The 22,319-nt window shown below is 39.7% G+C and overlaps 1 protein-coding gene across 1 annotated transcript in view; it reads left to right on the forward strand.

The window, feature by feature from the left end:
* PKDCC (protein kinase domain containing, cytoplasmic) overlaps positions 1–22,319 on the forward strand; it is a 55,223-nt gene that overhangs the window by 26,241 nt on the left and 6,663 nt on the right. The window contains exons 2-5 of the mRNA XM_032765492.2: positions 2,171–2,293; positions 5,325–5,596; positions 10,291–10,370; positions 11,696–11,803. Of these exons, the coding sequence (XP_032621383.1) occupies positions 2,171–2,293; positions 5,325–5,596; positions 10,291–10,370; positions 11,696–11,803 (583 nt within the window). The remainder of the gene's footprint in view (positions 1–2,170; positions 2,294–5,324; positions 5,597–10,290; positions 10,371–11,695; positions 11,804–22,319) is intronic.

Raw genomic sequence — 22,319 nt, forward strand, 5'->3', positions numbered from 1 at the left:
GAGGCCAATAACGTCGATTTCCGTCCACACGAACCCTAATCCGAGTTATCACTATCGAATTTAGTGCTACTCCTCTCGTTTGGGAGGAGTTCCGAAATCGATTTAAGGAGCCGTTTAACTCGCTATTAATGACGACGTCATGTGAACGGATACAGCGTTAAATCGGTATATCGGCCATTAAACCGATTTAAAGTCGCAGTGTAGACCTGGCCTATGTGAGGACTGTAGGATCAGGCATATATAAAATTCACAGGCAAATCCAGTAACATTCTATCAAAGATGCATATTCTATAAAATATTTTAATTCTCTTTATATTTGTGTTCTTTTTGGTTTGTAATGGTAATAATTGTGCTGATGTGTTCTTCTAAGATAGTAGCAAAAGCTTATCATGACACAAACTATACCTATATCAGAAACATGCTTCCATAAAAAATTGTGTCACAGATATTAAGGGATGATCCCTGTATCAGGTCCAAGAAGTCCTAGGTTAATGTGTGTTATTAAAATTATGGTGTATCCCTATTTCAATCCCATGTGTCTCTAGTGCAGAAATACCTGCCACAAGTACATCTCTCATGCCAAAATATCTGTTGTATGTTTTTAAAATAAATTATTCTAGTTTCCATTATGTTTGATGTACATGTTTTACCAGTTGTTGTGAAGTACAGTGCTGTTCTTTCACTGAAAGGAGTAATTGCTTACTTCACTTACATTTTTGGAATATTTTTTCTTCCTTTAAACATAGACAATGAAAGAGCTAAGGGAACGATTCATCACAAATAATTTGCTTACTGAATTTAACCTCTTCTTCTGCTTGTTAAATGTTTGTGAGCATATTGCACAAATTTGCTTGCTATTCAGAGTAGTGAGTGAATTTGTTTGCAATGTTTTTTCCATTGTTAGTTGATTGAGATCATTTAATTGCTCTGGCTATTCAAGTGTTGCTTAGTCATGATCGATCACATAACACACAAGGTATTGTTTCTGAACCCAGAATAGCTGAGCGTAGTTCTTATAGGATCTGATTCAAAGCACACTGATGTCAATACGAAGACTCATTGACTTCAGTGAGTTTTGGATGATGTTCATAATCAGGAGACAAATGAGTTTGAAGAAGCCATGGTGTTTTTGAGCCTTTTAGGGATGGGGAGGCGATGAGTAGGATCAGGGGATTTTTAACCTTTTACATCATGCCAGCTCTTCTACCATAAGACTTATTTGGCTGGGGGTAGAGTGTAAAATTGTCCCTGCTGCAGAGTCTGTAATCAGATCTTTGTTCAGCTCATGTAACTGCCTCTCTGCCAAGGCTTTGGCAAGGAGTTTCTAAAAGTCTGTCTCCTGGCTGTGTAAAACAGTCCCCATCCCATCTGAAATAAGTCACTTCAAGCACAGACTTAAAATGTTGTTACTGTGAAAGTGTCTGTGCAAGTAAAAACTGATCACTCAAATGACTTTTGGGAAGCAAATGCAAAAGGGGCTGGAACATGGCTGAACTGCATTCATTTTAAAATATTTTGCAGTATTCACCCCTCTCTAACATTATTGCACATGTAACTTCAACAAGTACTATTAGAAGCATTTTCTGCATCGGAAAGGATATGCCTTGATATTCGCAACGGCTTTTTAAAGTTCATAATAAAGATATAGTTGAACCCTCTGTGGTATTTAAATACAAATAGACACTCAGTGCACTAGCAATAGAACTGCAAAAAAATCTTGAACTTTAAATGAGATTTTCTAATGCTTATTTTTAAGCACAGAATTATTATGATTACGCCAGATAACGCATATACTAAAATAAATTCCCTCTGGTAAGTCTCCATATCTACACATACACACATTTTTCCATGTAAGTTTCTTGATAAGGCTCTTGATTATAAAAACCTACCCAGAAGGATAAGCAAATACTGCATACCCAGCCACCCATGTGTGGCCTGCAGAGTCTGCACTGGGCAACTTAAGAGTTTCAATAATGGGCTTTAACAGGGCCTCTCCTCAGATGGAAGGATACAAAGCTGTGACATGGGGCCTTAAGGGCAGTGTCGTAAAACATGCAGGATCCAAAGGTCCAAGGAGGATGCAGGAGACTGTTTCCTACATCCATGGAGAAAAGAAGAGCACGCCAAGAAGTGTTATACTAATCTCTCTCCCTTCGTGTACTTATTCCAGCTCTATGGCTACTGTTATCAGGATAGCAATGACATCCCAGACACGCTGACTGCCATCACTGAGCTAGGCTCACCACTGGAGATGATTCAGCTTTTACAGACCTCTTGGGAGGACAGATTTCGAGTAAGTACAAAAACCAAGGTGTCTAAAGGACTTTTAAGTAGGATGTGAACACACAACTCCAAGCATGTGAGAGAAAAAAAAAAAAAGAGAGTTATGTAGTTTACAGCTTTGTTCACGTTTATTAAACAACTGCTTTGCTTGGGAATGTTAAGTCTTAGTTTGTCTGCAAGACATAACACTCCCATTTTTCAGTTTTTAAGACACTGCGCTATTGTGTGTGTTGATGGTATCTAATTATAGGATGTTCTGTGTTATTCACATTATATCTTCAAAGGTTTCATACTTGTTAAAAACTCAGAGCTTGGCATTTTTGGCTTGTACAACTGGAATTCAAACAATAGAAGGATGTGACATCTCTATCTTGATCATTATCACAAGCTGATTTTATAATTGTTTCCTACTTTTTCCTGTTATGTTGCCTTTTACTAGGGGAGAGTAAAGGGTAAAGCAAGGTTTATCAATGTACACATCCTAAAACAGAGTTTGCCCAGTGAAGCCCACGTTGGCAATTTAACAGAAACACTTAATTTGTATGCAACGGAACCCAGATTGTAGAGGTACTTTCATCATGATAGGGTATGCTGAGCTGTAGTTTCGGTGGGATGTACCTCACTATTAAAGATTAGGGCAGTTACAGGATTCATTCAGAGCTCTGTGAACTGCATTTGGCCCATGAATTGGACTTCCACTATGTTGTTCTAAAAGAAACAAACTCCTTACGATGACTCAGTCAGAGTTTTTAGTTTGTAATGGCCAATGAAGTGTACTGCCGTCTCCCTCACACTTCACCCATGCAAGCGCAAATTATGGCACTCTGATGTAAATTGCAAAAGAGGCAGTAGATTATTGGCTTGACCATGTTACATAGGATGTGGGTGGAAATTCTCTTTAGAATGGGTATCCCTTATGGGGCAGTTAGAGGGAGATGAAGGAGAAATACCTTGGCAATGCTGGTTTGATTCACAGAGATGTAATTATAAATAGAATGTTCCTGGAACTGCTGTAATGAAGCCTTAGGCAATGTCATAACTATTACCTTATCTAGTGTGCAGCTGTCATAGAGGAGAGGAAAAAAGCCGCACGTTCTCAGATCAATACATGAAAATTGTTTATGTATCTGCCGCAGTCAAGAAAACATTAACATAGTTGTTTAACTTTATACACTCATGTAGTGTCTTTGTGCTTACAGGGCAAGGACCAAATCTCCCCAAACCTATTGAAATCAGTGGAAAGCAGTGGTGCAGAATTGGGCCCTAAAATGTGTATTTTAAGCTTGTTGTTGGGGATATACACACACAGCCCATATCAACACTGAGGGCAGACACATAGATAAAGGACTTCAACAGGGCTCGGTACAGGCACACGGGTCTGTGTCAGTGGATCCGTTTGCAGGATCAGGGCCTTGGTAGTGTTTGAGGAAGGAGGAATGGTTTCAGATTGCAAACAACAATCCCTCTTTAGTTTTTTGCAATTTTTTTGTACTTTTATGCAGAGTTTTCCGTAGTAGTTTAAGAAAAGTGATTCCCCCCCCCCAATATTTACCTTTGAGCAGTTAAAGGTGTTAATTATAACTTTGTTCAAGCTTCTGTTAACAATTTGAGCACAGTGTTCAGCTCCTATGCTGAGGTTCTTTGCAGTACTCCTGACCCAAGGAAAAAATCACATTGATATTCTGAATGTTAAATGCTTCAATTTGGTCTACTTTCATTTCCTCAGCAACATGATATGCCTTTTATATATAGCATCCTCTGGGACACTGTATGGAAGATATCTGTAAATTTCAAGAAGAACAAAAGAACAGTCAGTGCAGACATCCCATAACCATGCTTGTATTAATTTATACCTACAAGTATCTCTACATAAACTTTTGATATTGCTTAAGCAGAACAAAAATGTTTTAGGCTGGTAAGGCAGGTGAAATGATTACAGAAGTGTTAGATAGTCCTAATATCTCACAGACGTAAAGTCTGTGAAGTATAATGTAAGCCATATTCAACCTCTATTTTCTTCTGAAGTCTGCGTATAAGTATTTCCCTGAGTATATCATTTATGTCCTGAGCCTGAACTGTGATTTGACTACTTTAATACATATGACCTTAACAACAGTTTTAACTAGGGTGACCAGATGTCCCGATTTTATAGAGACAGTCCCAATATTTGGGGCTTTTTTTTTATATAGGCTCCTATTACCCCCAACCCTATCCCAATTTTTCACACTTGCTGTCTGGTCACCCTACAAAAAACAAAGCTTACGTGTAAACAATAAAAAGCTTTCTAGCCTGTATAATATTTAACTGCATGCATATTAATATTGTTTTTGTTTTAGTGTGTTATACAATACATACAAAGAAATATTGTCAAGGCATCACATAAATGAACTACAAACAGTAGTAAACGCTATAGGGTTGGGTCCAAATGTGAAAGTTCCGAATATTATTCTCTTCTATCTGTTAGCAAAGCCCAGAGAATTCTTCACTCTATGGCCCCAATCTGATGCACATGTGCGGAGCTCCATTAACTCGAATGGGATTCTGTGTGGACATAAGGGTCTGTCTACATGGATGGGTCCTGATCCTACAAAGACTTTGCTTTATGCATTGTGAAATGTTTCACTGAAGTCAAACTACTCTCAATGTGAAAAGTTAAGAACATGTCAGCTTTTAGAAGATGAGACTTAGATTGCAGTCAGGGCCTATGTGTGATGTTTTATTTAAACAAATACTTTTATTTCTATTAAAATAATGAAAACAAAACAAGAAAGTTTCAGCAGCTCAGAACCAAAATTGCATAGGGGAAAAATTGGTAAAGAAGCACGTTTTAGTTTCAAGCTTCTAAAGATTATTCTAATTTGCATTGAAAGAATGTTAAATTTTATGAAGAATATCTTGAATATATTAACTTTGATTTTTATGATAAATTTAATGCCAATCTATGGTCATTATTATGTGTGACTTAATTTAAAGCAGCTGCATTTTTTTTACATGCGCCATACTAGACAAGTAACACGGGTATCTGTGCTTTTATATTTCAGATATGCCTCAGCTTAGTTCGGCTTTTGCATTATTTGGCTCACTCTCCGCTTGGCTCTGTGACGCTGTTGGATTTTCGCCCTCGACAGTTTGTGATTGTAGATGGAGAGCTGAAAGTGACAGATTTGGATGACGCCAGTATAGAAGAAAGCTCTTGTACCAGTAACCGTGACTGTTTTATAGAGTTTCCAGCAAGAAATTTCACTCTTCCCTGCTCTGTGGAGGGCCGATGTCAAAATATGAATGAAAAGAGGAATCTTTATAATGCGTACAGGTAGATGGCCAGTTATCTAAGTAGATAAAAGTGAATAAAATTGGACAAGAATTCTGTATAGTCATTTATAGCCATTGAGATCAATGGAAATGTTGGATCGGGCCCTTATAGACTAATAACTAAAACAATGAATAATTTGTGTTGTAAGTATTTCATTGATAATAATACCTAACATTAATATCTTGGAAGTACTTTGCAAACATTGGGTCTGATTCACCACTAAAGTCTGTGTTGGTATAACTCTACTGAAGTCAGTTACACAGTAAAGATTTATAGCAGTGAAAAACTGGGGTAATCATATGGTGATTTGAGCACAATTACTACATTATTAATGAAATGATTCACACAACACCTCTATGATGTAAATTAATAAGTGTTATCATCCCCTTTTAAGTATGAGTCAACTGAGGCTGAGAAGTGAAATGACTTCAGAGCTGGGATTAGAATTCAGACAGTTCTGTCTTCTAGTTCTGTGCTCTGACCACTAACCCATACATCTCTCTCATTAGATCAGGCCTCTTTTCTGCTGATTATAAAACTCGCTGGTTCAGTTGTTTGATAGTCAAAAACCTGTAAAGTCATTGTACTTCTTTAACGTAGACCACTGACAATCTGGAGAATAATCTCCCAGGAGTTATAATGAATCTTAATGTTTTTTTAAAGCCATCACCGCTTTGTAGTTCTCTCCTTACAATTTACCCCAGGGTTCCTCACACCAACAAACCAATTGCTGTTCTTTGAATAGGCAGTGACTTGCCTGCTTCTTGCACTACACCCATCCATCCTTCAGTGCCTCCCCATTGAGGTCTGCATCCGTAATTTGTGGTCGTGCCATGCACATGACAGATAAGTAATTGGGTTATTATGTCTGGCCAGTCAGAACACTGAAGAAAGTGTCTCGCTGAAATGTGTTTCTTAGAATTTTGTTTCTTAAGGTCTCTTCAGATATACAACTGAGGTGTTTTACATGAGGGATTTATGTTTGTGGTCTTGGCTCTTCACTAACTCTGATCACTCAACTCACTCTTTGGACCAAACACTGATCCCACGAAAACTTTACTATTGGCTTTCATAGCATCAAGAATTGATCCTTAATGCACTACTTCTAATTGTGCTGTGGCTTGACGTTCAAGTGCGCTGGAGAGAGAGAGTGCTGTGGACTGATCCAGATAAGACAGTAGGGGGTCTCAAGGCAATGCCATAATGGTGTGCTCCTTTCTTAGGCTTCTCTTTCAAGTATCACATCACTCATTCTCTGCCAGGTCACAACTAGAAGAGTCTTCTCCAGGGACTGTCTTCTGCTTTTGTCCCAGTGCACTTACTAGCATATGTGTAACATCATCTGACCACACTGAAATGCATTCCACTACATGACTGCCATGTGCATTTGTGCAGTGCGATTTTTAGTGTGTTCTGCAAAATTTTCCATTTGCTTGGGTTAAAGATCCTTCTTAGTGAATTAGTTTTTGATTAGGGCCATTTTGCTGGTCTGGCCAGAAAAAAACATTTAATATTTTAGTGTGATTTTCAGCCATACAGTGTCATACGCTCACTGAAGAAAGCTGTCTTTTTCTATCACAGTGGTTAACGTTTGTGAGAGTGCTATTGAACAATTCCAGCAGTTCTCCAAATGTGGGTTGGGACCCCAAAGTGGGTCACGACCCCGTTTTAATGGGTTCGCCAAGGGCTGACATTTGCCTTGCTGGGGGCTTTGGCCCCCTGCCCAGGGCAGCACGGCTCCGGTAGGCTCAGACTTTGGTCCCCCCTCTCCTGGGGTTGTGTAACAATTTTTGGTAGAAGTGGATCACGGTGCAGTGAAGTTTAAGAATCCCTGAACTATTCCATCTGGTCATCAGTTTCTAAAGATCTGTTTTTACACTTTGAAAATCCTAGTGCTTTTAGCACCCACTATTGCTTATTATTATGCTCACATAATAGGTCGTTGTATGACAGCAGACCTACACCTTAGTAGGCTGCAGCCGCCCTTATGAATGCATCTGCAACAATCTCTACATGGTCACTCAGCAAGGACAAAACTACAGTCTACTTGGTATAGATGACTAGGGTGATCTGGGAACTGGAAAACATGTATACGGACACTGTGATGGCAGGTGACTGGCAGTACTACTTTTTGAAGCTTGGAAAAAGGGATTCTTGTCTATATCTGGTGCTACTTGGTAGTCCCAACCAGCAGCACATTAACCAATGGTATAAATCTTCAGTAGTGTCTGAATTTAATAAAGCCACCCATGAGAAACATCACCTATGCCAGTCCCCTGGTTCCTTCTCAAGGTGGATTATTAGAGCTGAGAAAATATTACAAAAGAATTGTTGTGCAAGTATTGGCTTGGATGTTTAAATGATTTCCTTCAGTCATACATGCATCCTTTTGTGTACCCTCAAGTTGCACATTTTAAACAGTGAGGGTAATGAACCATTGGAACAATTTACCAATAGGTTTGGTGAGTTCTTCATTTACTGAACATTTTAAAAACAATATGGCATCTTTCTGTAGCTGAGATGGTCTAGTTCGAAGAAGAATTATATTCGAAGAAGTTCTGTGGCCTGTGTAATGTAGGAGGTCAGACTGCTAGAAGCTCGCAGTGGTCCCTTCTGGCCTTATAATCTACAAATCATGAATGCAGCGATGTCGCGTGACTATTGGTAGTAGGGGGAGAGTACAATTTGAAGGTTCTTCTGTGTTATACAGTGGGACTTAGGGCAGGGCGTATAAACCCTGGCAGAAATCGGGGGGGGGGGAGGAGAGGAGGGGGCAGGGGATGTGACTCTGCATCCCCCCCCCCCCCCCCAAAGGTGCTCCTGCATGAATGTTCCAGTTTGAAAAAACAACAAGGAGTCCTTGTGGCACCTTAGAGACTAACAAATGTATTTGGGTGTAAGCTTTTGTGGGCTAAAACCTACTTCATCAGATGCATCAGTGCCAGTTTGAGTTCACTGGCACTGATGTTGATGCATTTCAAAGTCACATGTATGAGTACCGATGGACATGCGTGAGTATTCATATCAAAATGTTTGCACACTCATTTAGTTGAGGATCAGAAACAATACTATGTGACTTTTCTGTCCAATTGTATCTATCCAACCCAGTCTGAAAAGCACACTGTGACCTTCGAATACTTTCAAAGAGCTGCTAGTAATCAGTCACAATCCACTTATGGATTTTCCAGGTGCAGAAAATTTACCAGATGAATTCTTCATTGCTAATGATTTGCTTACCTTTCAAACACTATATGTATTTAGAGTGCTGCTTTTTATATAAAACACTAAGAAATCTTTTATAATAATCTTATATGGGGATTTTGTAAGTATCCTTTTTAAAAAGGATGAATTTTACTCTTGTTAAAAAAAGTTAACATCTTCAGGAATTATTAATTGTTTAAAGTAGAAGTATGTCAGCTGAATAGGCCACAATACTGGCTCCTGTAGCTGACATTTGCCAATCAATAACGTGATTTTTTTTTTTTTTTAAATTATGCTTATGTGAAACCTGCTTTATTCTCTCCAATGAATACGATTCACTACAGTTTCTCTGGCCGTGTGAGGAAGTTGTACTTTATAGGATAGAGAAGGCAACTCTCTCAGTAAAATTTCCTATTTCTGTTACCATTCTGCTCATTACCTAATATTTATGTCTGATACTTTTGTTTATATTACCAGATCCTGAACTGTCCATCTTTATCTAATGTTCCATCTGAAACAGGGTTTGTAGAGGTTAGTAATACCAGCTTAGCAATAGAAATTTAAAGGGGCACTGTGAAATTACTTCTATCTTTAAATAATAATAGAGAAGTGAAATCCGCATACCTTTAATTACAAAAAAATTATTGCTGTGCCTGCTTTTCCAAATCCTTGTTGTGTTTTTGTGAAGCCATCACCATTTAACTTGCATTACCAGTTAAATGTTCGCATTTCAGTATCATCAGGCACTGAGAACAGGGCAAGAGCCTTCACAACCAGATGCTTTTTTCAAGCTTGTGAGAAATTAGGCTGGAAATTGTAGAACCTGCTTTACTTTTTGTTTCCTTCATTTTACATCAGTTTCCTACCTAGGAAAAGCAACGCAAACTACCTGAATCTCTAGCAGGTTTTTTTTCAGTAGAGAATTTGCATTCAAACATGGAGTCCATTCAGGAACATCACAAATGCATGTTAATGATGACCCCACCATGGGAATATTGAAGATGTCCTGAATTTTGGTGACATAAAATGATTCCCCCCTGTCCCCACCTTCATCTTAAAGCCTAAAAATAATGCAGAACTGAAAAGGAAATAATTGGTGAAATAAAATAAACATAAATCTGACCTGTATTTTTAAAGTTTTGAGGGAAAAAAACAAGACTTCAGAGTTTGACAATGTCCCTTTAATAAAGTTTGTCCAAGTACAGACAGCTTTGCAAATAGTCACAATCCATAGGGCTTCACAGCAAATTTCTATGTTAATGGAACATTTACAGGTAGTTACAAGGCAGCCTTGTGTGTAGCAGCTTAGTCTAGGTATGCCAGACAGCTGTGTGACTAGCCTCTGCTATATATTTATTTGATTATAGAATATGATTATATTTCCTGAATAGGCCAGGGACTTAAGGAATAAAATTCTAATAGTTTATGTCGTTCAGTGGTTACTAGACCCTTGCCAACTTTATTTTAAAATATGGGTTACTTTTCCATTGCAGGTTTTTTTTTACATATCTTCTGCCACACAGTGCTCCATCCTCCTTAAGACCATTATTGGACATGATAGTCAATGCTACAGGTAATCCCACTGTAAATATGTGATACTGCCAAATGTCTCCCCTTTTCATATCACTGTAAACTTGAGTGTTTGTTTAGCGGGGATGGAGGGAAGGGTGCTACATTTACATGTATTGCTTTAAGGCCAGATTCTGCTCTCACTTAGGGCATGTCTACACGGCAGCTGGAGGTGTAAGTTCCAGCCTAGGGAGATGTACCCATGCTAGCTTTGATCAAGTGAGCATGCTGAAAATTGCAGTGTTGCTATGGGCTAGCCACCAAAGCATCTACCTAGTATCTCTGATGGGATTGTACTTGGGTGGCTAGCCTGAGTCGCTGCTCAAACCACTTTGGCTACACTGCTATTTTTAGTTGCTAGTTTGGGCAGAGCTAGCACATGCATGTCTACCTGATCTGGGAATTACACCTCCAGGTGAAGTGTAGATGTGCCCTTAGAATTAAAATCACTCCAGATCAGAGGAGCTAAGATGAGGCCTATATACCATTTAACTCTCTATTTTGAGGTCTTAAGTAGTATTTAAGTAGTATGTGCCTTGTCCTGGGCCCTAGGACAGTGATGAATTCCACCCTTACATAGGTGCAGTTCCCACTGCAAGTCAATGGCAGTTTGACCAAAGCAGTATTTGACTCAGAATTTGGTCTCCTCTGCATGCAGATCTCAGGAGGAACAAACCAGCCCACAGAGTGAAATTCATCCTGACCAAAGGGCTCATGCACAGCCCTCTGCAAAATGTTAGTCCCATGTTAAGGAATTCATTGGTGTGGAGGACCATGAATGGGCCATCTCTAATGACAGGAATTAGAACTACAGAGACAATTTGTTGTATACATCTCCCAGATGACACTAGAGATTATTTTATGCTTCAGAATCCAGAGTAGACCATAAAATTATCTTTACCATAAAATGACATTCAGACAAGAGTAGCTTGAGTATGTCTTAACTGTACTTTTGATTTCACGCCAGAGGGTTTTTTCCCCTGCCTGGTCTTCAGTACATTTTATGGTGAGGTATAATGTACCAGGCTATAAATAATTTCAAAGGGAATTCACTGGAAAGGAGTTTTCATCTCTTGTGGGTAACCCATCCTATCATATTCAGACAGGAAGCTGGCTGTCTCAGTACACTAGCTGCTCAGCTTTGGAGACACAGGGTTAGGACTTGACTCATCACATATATGAACATCAATTTGGCAGTCACTTTGTAATGCCTTAAAACATCACACAGTTTGGCACAACTGAATCTTGATCCTTTGGACCTTACTCAGGTATAATGCCTATTAATCCCAAGTTCTTTGTCTAAATCACTGTTTTTCTGTACTTTTAAAGGAGAACTCCACTGGGGAATAGATGAAACAGTGGCTCAGCTAGAAAAAGTTTTGCATTTATACAAGAGTGGCACATACCTACAGAACACTACACGGATGCCGAAAGCTGGTAAAGTATTCCTTTGACAAATGTAAAGCTATTGGCTTGATCTAGACTGTGACGTGTGGAGGGGAGCAGAAATAAGGAGAAGAGACCAAAAAAGCCCCTGAAGTCATGGAAACTGAAGTCCACAGCAGGGCTTCCAGATAGTCAGAGTTCCATGGGTACCACAGAAGGTACTAAGGTGGGTTGTTGGTGCCATGGAGAGCAGCCATCAACCATGTCAAACCTGTGGGAAATCTGCAGTATGAATTCATGCTGAAAGGTGCATTGTGCTCAAACACTTATCTTCCAATATGCATTTTGGAACTTCCCTGAGGTGGGAGTTTGGGGGAGCTCTGGAAGGGGGAGCCAATTTATCTCCATGCTAATATCCTAGCTCTGCATGGATATCCTAAGATTCATGGGATTTCCTTGCAGATACTGTATTGCAGCTGCTGCAGGTTAGAAGCATTAACCCCCCTACCTGCTCTGCAGGGGAATATCCCTGTAGCCTTCAGCTTGCAGCAGTGATAGGGTAACAAAACTGCATAGATTGACAAAGAAATTCCATAAAGTTTACATGCTGAGGTTTTTCTTTTACATCTTAACAAAAATCTCTTGTATAGCTCCATAAATATATACAGTGCTTTTCAAACATACACTGTAGAGAGGGATAAATATTCTACCTAGAAGAAAACATTACAGATTGTAACATTTGAAAGAAGGTAATAGGTAAATGTTCTTGTTTAGCCACACCACCAAAAAAAGATCCTGTGCAGAATTTTTCTTTCTGTAGGTGCAATATCCATGTCAGACTTTGAACTGCAGGAGGGTGATAGGAAAATATGATGGTTTTGCGGCACATGCATAGTAGAGAGAAAGAGATGGGTGATAAATGAAGGTGGATTTAGGGTAAAGGATTTGAGAAGTTCAGTAAAGCATTTCCCTTGTGATAGACTCAAATTTATTCCTGGTGTAACTCTGCTGACTTTAGTGGACTCGGACCCCAGGGATGAATTTGGCCTACTAATCACAAATAATTCAGTATTTATTTTGTTGTAAGATTGGCAAGAAAATTGTTACAGGTGTTCATTTAACTTTCTAATGTTCAGATTTTCATCACGGTCTTTGCTGAGTGATACCTGTCAACACAGTCAAATCATTCTCAGCAGCACAATCAACAGTACAAACACATCCTTTGTTGAGGAAGTGCCAGGAAGGTTGAGGTTTTTCTGTGATGCTGGCTGATTCCAGATTTAGCTGCCATGTCAGGAGAATATGAGGTTTTGAATTTTAAAGGTTGTCCTGCCTATAAAGAATTGCGGGGAGAAAACCCAAGACAGTGATGCTAGATGTAACAGCGCAAGGCTTCACTTATATGGAGCAGACCTGCACTCACATTAGGCTTCTGTATTTCATGTGTGGTTTAGTTACATATAATCCTGAATAACTGTGGTCAGATTCTGCTACCCTTACTCAAGTTGGCTAGTGCCTTTGTTTGCAAGCAGTCCCATTAACTTTTCCGAAACTGCTCAGGGAGCAAAGTGCTACTCAACATGAGTAAAGGCTATAGAAATTGCCCTTTGTAACTGCACGTAGAACATGTAAGTACAGTTTTATGCAATTCTAATGAAATTCTAATCTAACATAACATTGAGGTTCTTTAAATTATTTTATGTGAGGATTCAGCCAATGGCAATCAAGAGAAATCAAATATCCTCACAGAAATTACACTGAAGCAAGACCTTGTTGACTTATGGGTAAATTTTCGTTCTTGGATACCATATCTTCAGAATGCATGGGCCTGTTTCTCATTTGCACTAAGGCCATTTTACACCACTAGAGTCATGTAAAAGGACTTTAAAGTGCGTGTGTGTATACATAATGTATTCATATTTTAAGGCCCCTTTATCCTATGGTGACCAGATAGCAAGCATGAAAAATTAGGACTCTTTTTTGGGGGTAGGAGTATAGTTGCATATACAAGAAAAAGCCCCTAATATTGGGACATTGGGTAACCCTACTTTATCCTCCCAGAGGCCTCAGTGCAGATGAGTGTAATCAGGTCCCATGTAAAAGCAGCAAAGAATCCTGTGGCACCTTATAGACTAACAGACGTTTTGGAGCATGAGCTTACGTGGGTGAATACCCACTTCGTTGGATGCATCCGACGAAGAGGGTATTCACCCACGAAAGCTCATGCTCCACTACGTCTGTTAGTCTATAAGGTGCCACAGGACTCTTTGCTGCTTTTACAGATCCAGACTAACATGGCTACCCCTCTGATACTTCTGGTCCCATGTCTCCACTTATATCCTTACTTCTCCACACAGGCTCCTCCTCTCTCTCAAGATTTCACTTTTAGCACATGACAACTCACTTTTTTAAAACTCTCAATCCAAAGATGATTTACCAATGGTGAAATTCTCCTGATGGCGCAGTGGAGCTGCAAGGCAGGGTTTGATGGTAGGGGAGGATTGGGTGCTCAGGAGAACAGCCAAATGCTGGTCCAGCACACAAGGCAACACTACTCCCAAGCCATGCTGGGGCCACAGACTAAGTAGTTTGGGCCATTGGGCCATGTAATAACTCTTGCAAGTGGTGATGGTGGGGGGCATGGATACTGTTCCAACCCATCAGTTCAGCAGCCATAGAGGCAGTAGCAGTCACAAAAGCAGTTACACTCCCATGTTCTGGCCCTGCCTGGGCCAGGGAAGGGGGATTTCACCTCCCTAATCCCTTGCATTTTATGTGGGTGAGACAAATTTCACCTTAAAACACCACTGAAAATGTTGTCCATGGAAAGACAGAGAAACCAGCAGCACTTTCACAGGACACTGTATAACTATCTCCCAAGGCAAGGGAAAAATATTTTTTTAAGTTGTAGCTTGTTTGTTCTTTTTCTGTCGTGCTCTATAATATAGTGAGAGGGGGAGGAGGCTATTTGTCAGATGCTCAGCTGATTTAGGTTTGGGCTAGGGATTGTGGTTTGGGTTCGAGGCTGAATTGGAACTAGGCTTTGGTTTCAGGTTAAAATGAGGCAAAAGCTTACAAGGTTGTTCTCATTAGATTTCAGTCTAAATGGTGGAAATCTCATCAGGTGATCTGGTCTCACAAGATTTCCACCATCCTGAATAATGGAAATCTCAAGAAATTAACTGCTCGTGACGTTACCTCCATTTTGGGCTGCAGTCTCACCAAATAACTGTTACCAACAGATTCCTGCTGCATCTGAAAGAGACCTAGAAAATAAGCCTGTTCTGGTATAGAATTTATACTGAAACCAAAGCCACAATAGTAAGTTCAGTTCCAGGAACTGCAAGCGATATCTCTTTCTTTTTTTGAAAAAGGAACATTAGAAGGTTCAACTCATGGTGCTTCATCATTTGATTTAGATCTAGAAACTCGGGAGTTATCCATTGTCTTCAATAGAGAGTTGTAAATCTTTACAAGAAGCGATGGCGATTTCTGAAAAGGGACTTATGGAAAAAGCTGAAATCTGATCTTTCATGAAACAGATTTCTCTATCTGAGCCTATGTTTTTGCAAAGACACCCTTTCTAAGTCAGAAAAGTGATACTGATCATTAGTAGGAAAGGTGATATTGACCATCAGAAGGAAAGTGGCACTAGGAAAGTTCTTGTCAATCTGAGCCTGCCCATAAATTAAATTTAACAACATAAACCATGGTCATGTCACAGAAGGACTTAGGTCTTAAGCTTTCACTGTCTTTCAGCTGTAAAACATTTTACAGTGTTGTAAACTGTATTGTACTCTGGACTTTGCTTCTAAATTACTGAAGCAAAGTAGAGAAGGGGTCGGGGAAGAAGTCCTTCAGTAGCCATGTAAGTTTTTTGTAATTGTAAATAACACAAAATTGTTATACAGGTGCTACACTGTTTGGAATGAAACTGTGTTCAAATGCTTTTATCTATAATGGGGTATTAGTCGCTTCTTCTGAGAACATTGAACAATGCGGAGCATACATTTCCTTGTGATGATTTTTTTTCTAAAATGATAGTAGCATTGCCATAACTGCAAGAATACTATACTATACAAACCCTGGATTTCATGGTGTAAATCAGCATCGCTCTTGAAGTCAATGGGAATTTTGCTGTAGATTTCAAGGAGGAAGGAATTTCACCCAGCTGAAGGTCTGGCTCTGGAGTTTTAGTCTAACCTCCCCAACCTTTCAGTGAATTCAGGAGTTACACAGAAATGTATGAGAGGCACTACAGCTAGTAAATCCTGTAGCTTTGTTATTCATTAAAGAAAATAGGTGACTCATTATTAAGTCTTGAGAAGTGGGTTAGCCAAAAGAAAGGCATAATTAGCAGAAATAAAAGCAGTTGTTGAACCAAGTACGTTTACAGGACTCGAGACAGAATGCCAGAGAGTAAGGTAAAAGACATTCCCTGTTTTCCTTTGTCCTTTGACATTTTGGCAGGGTTGCGCTGTATATAAATATTTACAGTGCAATAATGTTTCTTTAAAAATACTATAGCAACCTGCTTGAGAAATTATAAATCTGCTCAAGAAATTTTAATGGGAGGTGTGTGTGAGAGAGAGAGAGAGAGAAAGAGAAACATTGGAGGGTGGGAACAGATTATATTCAGGCAGTTTTTATGTCATATTAAGTTGAGCTACAAAAGACAATAAGCACTTTCTTGAAGATACTTAAAGACACACATGCTACAGATGGGATTACATTAAAACAATTCCCTACAAATAGTCTCACAGATTCTAAAATGAATTAGTTTTGGCCAGGATTGTGCCCCTGTTGTGTCCTTTTGCACGACCATATAGGTCCAGATTGTATGACACCTTTTACTGAGACCTGGTCTACGCTGGGGGGGATCGATCTAAGTTATGCAACTTCAGCTACGTGAATAACATAGCTGAAGTGGACGTACTTAGATCTACTTATGGCGGTGTCTTCTCTGTGATAGGTCGACTGCTACCACTCCCCCATTGACTCCGCCTACACTTCTTGCTCCGGTGGAGTACGGGAGTCGATGGGAGAGTGCTCGGCGGTTGATTTTATCGCGTCTTTCACTAGACGTGATAAATAAACCCCTGCTGGATCGATCGCTCTGGAGATAAGTGTAGACATGCCCTGAGTCACATAGGGATAGAAGGCATGGAGGAAGCCTCCCCATTGGCCATGCCAGGGCCTCCTCTGTTAGCAGTCTGTGTGTTCCCTCCACTTTAGGAGACTAAAAATAAGAAGGGGAGAGGCATGGTCTGACCTTCACCTTTATTGGCCCACGGAGTGGGGCCAATCCACTAGGAGTGCGTAGTTATGGAACAGCATGCCCGCCTCTACCGTCAGCGTGCAGCCCAAGGGAGTCAGCAGCTGACTCCATAGGGTGTAGCTCTGACTCACTTTCACGGGGTTGTAGCATAAATATAATGACCTAGCCCTGAGAAAATAAGGAGTTACAATATTCCTTTCCCTCACGTGTAGACAGTAGGATATACATCTCCACTCTTGTGCTGCCAAGGTACTCCTTTCCTCTCTGCTCTGAAAAATGACTCTAAAAATGGCATCATGGAGTTTCATATTATTATCTTTTCATTGCTCTAGATCAGATTTGACCAGCTTAGTAATAAAATGTTTTTTCTAACTGCTGGGCTGGACCTTCAGACGTGTTAGGGACCAGATTTTATTTAGGCTGCTAAAGATGCAGATAGGCACCTCAGCACTTTTGAAATTCCACTAGGTGCCTAACTCCCAATGGCAGTTAAGCCCTGTTGAAAATCTCACTTACTAGGTGCCTAACTCCAATTGGGCACTATGCACCTAGGAACTTCTGAAAATTACACTGTGTCTAGCTGCATCTTTAGCAGCTTTTAAATATGTTTAAAAATCTGACCCCATACATTTTCTGGCCTGTACAGTATCACAACCATTTGGTATGTTCACAGCATAGGAACAGAGAAGTTAGATAAAACCATACAATACTTTTTCTGGAAGGTAGCATTGTAACAATACTTGATTTTTTTGAGAATTTAGAATAATTCACAAGAACCCAAATAGAGAGACAAAGCAGGCTGCTCCCTAAAACAGAGAGGCACAGGTTACCTCACTTCACCTTAGTCTGCTTGTCTGCTGAGAGACTATTGCTCACACACTTTCCCACAAAGCTGCTAGCCTGCAAGCAAGACCTGGGAATCCCCCGAGCATTTAAAGTGATAGCTCTACAATTTTAATACAGTTTTTCATACACCAATAAAGATTTCGCTGGCCAAATTCTCCCTCAGTCACATCTGTGCAACCCCAGTCTCTGGTACAGCTACCTTCAATGAGGTTGCACTGCAGAGGCATAACTGCAGGTAGGATCTGCCCCTGTAGTTGGAACCTGGTTAACAGTTCTATTGTCAATGCATGAACCAGAAAAAAAATCCAACTTTTTCCCTCTCATGGTGCAATGTTGACAGGAGGAGAAAATGCAAATATTTGTGCTGCAGCAGGCTCCAATCAAGACAAGGGCTTCATTGTGCTAGGCACTGTACAGATGCATAGTAAGAGACCGTCCCTGCTCCAAAGAGCTGACAGTCTAAATAGACAGGACAGACAAAAGATGGAGCGGAAACAGAAGTGTCTTACCCAAGGTCATGCAGCAGGTCAGTGTCCTGTCCAGATGCCTTTTTCACTGGACCACAGCACGTCTCCCAACGGCTGCAGTGATTTAGTAGAGAAGGGCAGGTGTGATTGGAAGTGGAGAGTAATTTCCCCTGCTATACTACTGTTTTGATGCTGGCATGGGCATATAGTGTGCCCCCACCCCCTGCCCCCCAAAAAAAGCATTTGTGTAATGCAAAATCACATTAACTTGGCCTAAGAGCAGTATTTACGGGGCATTCTTTTTGAATGAATTAATATAGCGTATGAAAAGATGGACAAACGAAAAATGTAAAATGAGACCTACTGAAAGTCAAGCAAACAAATGTAATATCAAGAGGGCAAACATTTGTAATAACAAAATTCTCACTTTGTTTTTTAATCTGAACGTATGTGTGAAGCAGTAAGTATATTTTTCTGTGATTTAGAGTCTGATTCTGCCGTCCGTACTCATTGGGAAATCAGAGGGACTATTTGTATAGCAAGGTATTACTGAGATTGGTAGAATCAGGCCTTTTATGTTTAACTACAAGCAAGGGCAATTGATGGTAGGGGGAAAAGAAATCCAGAAGCAGGTTTCATTATTTTATCATTACAATGGAAGTGGGGGTGAAATAGGGAGTAACAGGATTACTTTGTCAAGGATGCAGCTGTGTCATTGACCCAAGGTGTATTGGTAGGTGATAACTAGAAAAGACGACTGGGCAATTTTCCACCTGGAAGCTGTAGCTGCCAGTAAAAATGCACTCTAGCTACTGTGGCTGAAATAAATGGTCATTAGGACTGATTAAAGTCAGATTTAAGGTGATTAAAGCAATTTAAAAGGGGGAACCACAGCCTGTTTATAATGTAGTCCTGGAGTTATTTATATGATTGAGTCTGGTACTGTGAAAATGGGCGTGTTTATATATTAGAGTCAGCACTGGGACAACAACAGGTGATTTTTTTGCTAAGGTAATTTTGGGATGTTAGTACCTTTTAAGCTTTGCTATTTTGTTTTTAATTATAGTATTTGGTCAGTGATTTGTTAGTTTGCCATGAACTGAATTCAGTTTTTAAATATCTCACTTTATCCTGTGAAATGGTACATTGTCAAGATGTCTTTTCTGGGTGGGGTGGGCCAGAGCCTTTAGGACCTGATCTAAGTTACTTGTCGATTTACAGCAGTGTAACATAAACGAATGGGCTTGAGTCTGATCTTGGTTTACACTTACTTTCTCCCAGTGTAACTGCCCCAGTTTCATTGGAGTTGCTTACCTTACATCTAGAGCTGGTTGGGAATTTTTCAGCTAAACATTTTTTGTTGGAAAATGCCAGTTAAACAAAGCAAATTTCATGGGAATGGGTCAGTTTCAACTGATTTCCTATTTACAAAGAAAGAGAGAAAGAAAGAAAAAGTTCTGAAATGAAACATTCTGGTTTTTTATTTGAAATGACTTTTTACTTCAAAATTCAGGTTAATTTATAGATAATTAAAAAACCGAAATGAAATATGAGTGATTTAAAAAAACATCTTGGATTTTTGGTTCATGAACAATTTTTAGATTTCAGCTTATGATTTGGGCTGGGAAAATGTTTTGAAATCTCAAATTTTTGTAGAATGGGAAAATTGTTTCCTGTCTGGCGTTACTTACATCAGTGTGAATAGAGAATTTGGTCCTAGAGGTTAAAGTGGTATGAAAAATGGTATAAGTGATAACAGAATCAGGCCTAGTGTAGTTAAAGTTTATTTGCTTCAACATTTACAAAAATATGTACAAGTGAAAAGGAATATTTTTGGTTAGGGCATTGGTAAGGAGTTATTTATGAACACAGAGTAATTCTTTGATCTATTCCTTGACTTTACAGTGATAGACTTTAAATATGCTATGTCAAATTGTATATATGTATGTGAAAGTGTAAATTTATTGCTGCATTTATAGTATTAGGCAAGTATTTATTGGTTTTAAACACCATTAGTCTGGAAATCGACCAGAACTTTGACCTTTTTATGATGTGATTTACTGCTGTGAGCTTTCAAATTCCATGGACTCCATTTAAGTAAGTTTCAGGTTTGGGAAGGCAAAAATCTGAGCTAAAGCTGTCTTTAAATCAGTAGGGTGTTTCTAAATAGAACAAGTATATTGAACAATTGTGGCCAGGATGAACATTTAAGGTAGTTGTTTTAAGAAATCTAAGTTGCATTTCTCAGCCATTTCACACAGCAGGTAAAAAGTCCTGATGTGGCTACAAATATCAAACCTCTCTTTGATATATACAACAAAGTACAAGTGAGCTATGTAACATTTTAATCTTGCTATATCCTACATAGTGAACCACAAAGAGCTAGGTGAGTGACATGAACATAAAAACAAATGGATAGAAAGTATGTGACTGGAAAGTTACCACTTAGTGGGTTTATTTTTCATCTTGATAGTTTATCTCAGATTGAGCAAGTTTTGAATAGGAGAGGAATGCTCTCTGAACCATTGAATTAGTACCATGTTTATCAGTATTTTGATTCATTATGTATTTGAGTGGTTACATTTGGGCATATCTAGAATACATAGCTTACCTTTTAGTTGGACATACCAATTAGTGTTGTCAGAATTCATGTTAATTAAGTGACTCTCCAGTTGCCTTCAAGTAAGGGCTCCTTATCCTGCTATCCCTACTTAAGTGAGTAAAGTGTCTTGGTTTCAAATACTCACAGCACAATGGGATTACTCACAAGTAAAGGCTGTGGATCAGACCCTTGATTTGAAGTTATATACATGTGAGAGTTGCGTGAGATTTTTCTTCATTGTGCAAATTACAAAGATACTAGATCATCATGTTCTGAGACAAGGTGAATCTTTGGAAAAGGATTCACTTCTCAGACCAGTATTCAGTGGTTGTTGTCATGGGTTAGAATTTTTTCTAGGTTTAGGTACAAGCAGTTTGAAGATATTTTCTATAACCCAAAAAAACACATGGGCCTGACTGCCCTGGGTGGGAGGATGTCTCCTGGAGCTCCCTAATTGAGGAGGAGGAATAATTTGTGGCACTAGTTTAAAGGGGTACAGCAAACTTGTTCCCCTGCAAGGCTGGAAAGCTCTGCTGGCTAGTGAGAGTGAGTGAGAGAAAGAGAGGGGAGCGAGCTACATTTCAGCCTACTCTTCATCCTTGCTGCCCTCTTTCAGATGAGATGCTGCCAGGGGACCAAAGCCTCTTGACAGCAGCCCCTTCATTCAGGGCTGTGATTTAGGCTTTCCTGTTGTAGGCCACACAAGTAGCGGCAAAGGCTCCTTTCCTGTTCTTCCTCTGCATGGCCACTTACGGCAGAGGCACAGCTGGTCTTTAGGGATCAGCTCGCCCCCTCACATCTATTTTAAAAATAGACATGAAAAAAATGATGAAAGGGAAAATGTAGTGAGGGTTATTGTATTAGTGGTAAGGGGAAAAGTGGTGTATGGAGAAGGAAGCTAAAGAGTGTCTTGATGTGGCTCTCGGGGTTGCCGTATGGTCCTCTCTTTGATAGCAAGGCCGGTTGGCAGTTACTGTAGTCATATGTCAGGGACCCGAACATGGTGCCCCTGAAGCCAATGAGAGATTTTCTGTTGACTTCAGTGGAAGCAGGAGAGCATCCATAATGATCTAAGTTTCATGCAAAGTCCAGTTGTAGATATTGGATCAGGCTTTCTGTCAGGAAAATTTAGTGCTTTTAAAAAGTAAACTGCTCATCTCTTCACATTGTGCTTGCTGAAACGCATCATGCTCAGGACATCAGCCTTTTCACAGGAAAACCCACACAATGGAAAGGGAACCCCATGACAATCCCCTCACATTTCTCCTCCCCCCTACACTCTCACCACACTGGAAAACATAGGTGCTGGGACTGGGGATGGTGCTGCACCCCCTGGCTTGAAGTAGTTTCCATTATAAATAAGGTTTACAATGG

Source organism: Chelonoidis abingdonii, chromosome 3 (genome assembly GCF_003597395.2).
Source record: "Chelonoidis abingdonii isolate Lonesome George chromosome 3, CheloAbing_2.0, whole genome shotgun sequence".
NCBI lineage: Eukaryota > Metazoa > Chordata > Testudines > Testudinidae > Chelonoidis > Chelonoidis abingdonii.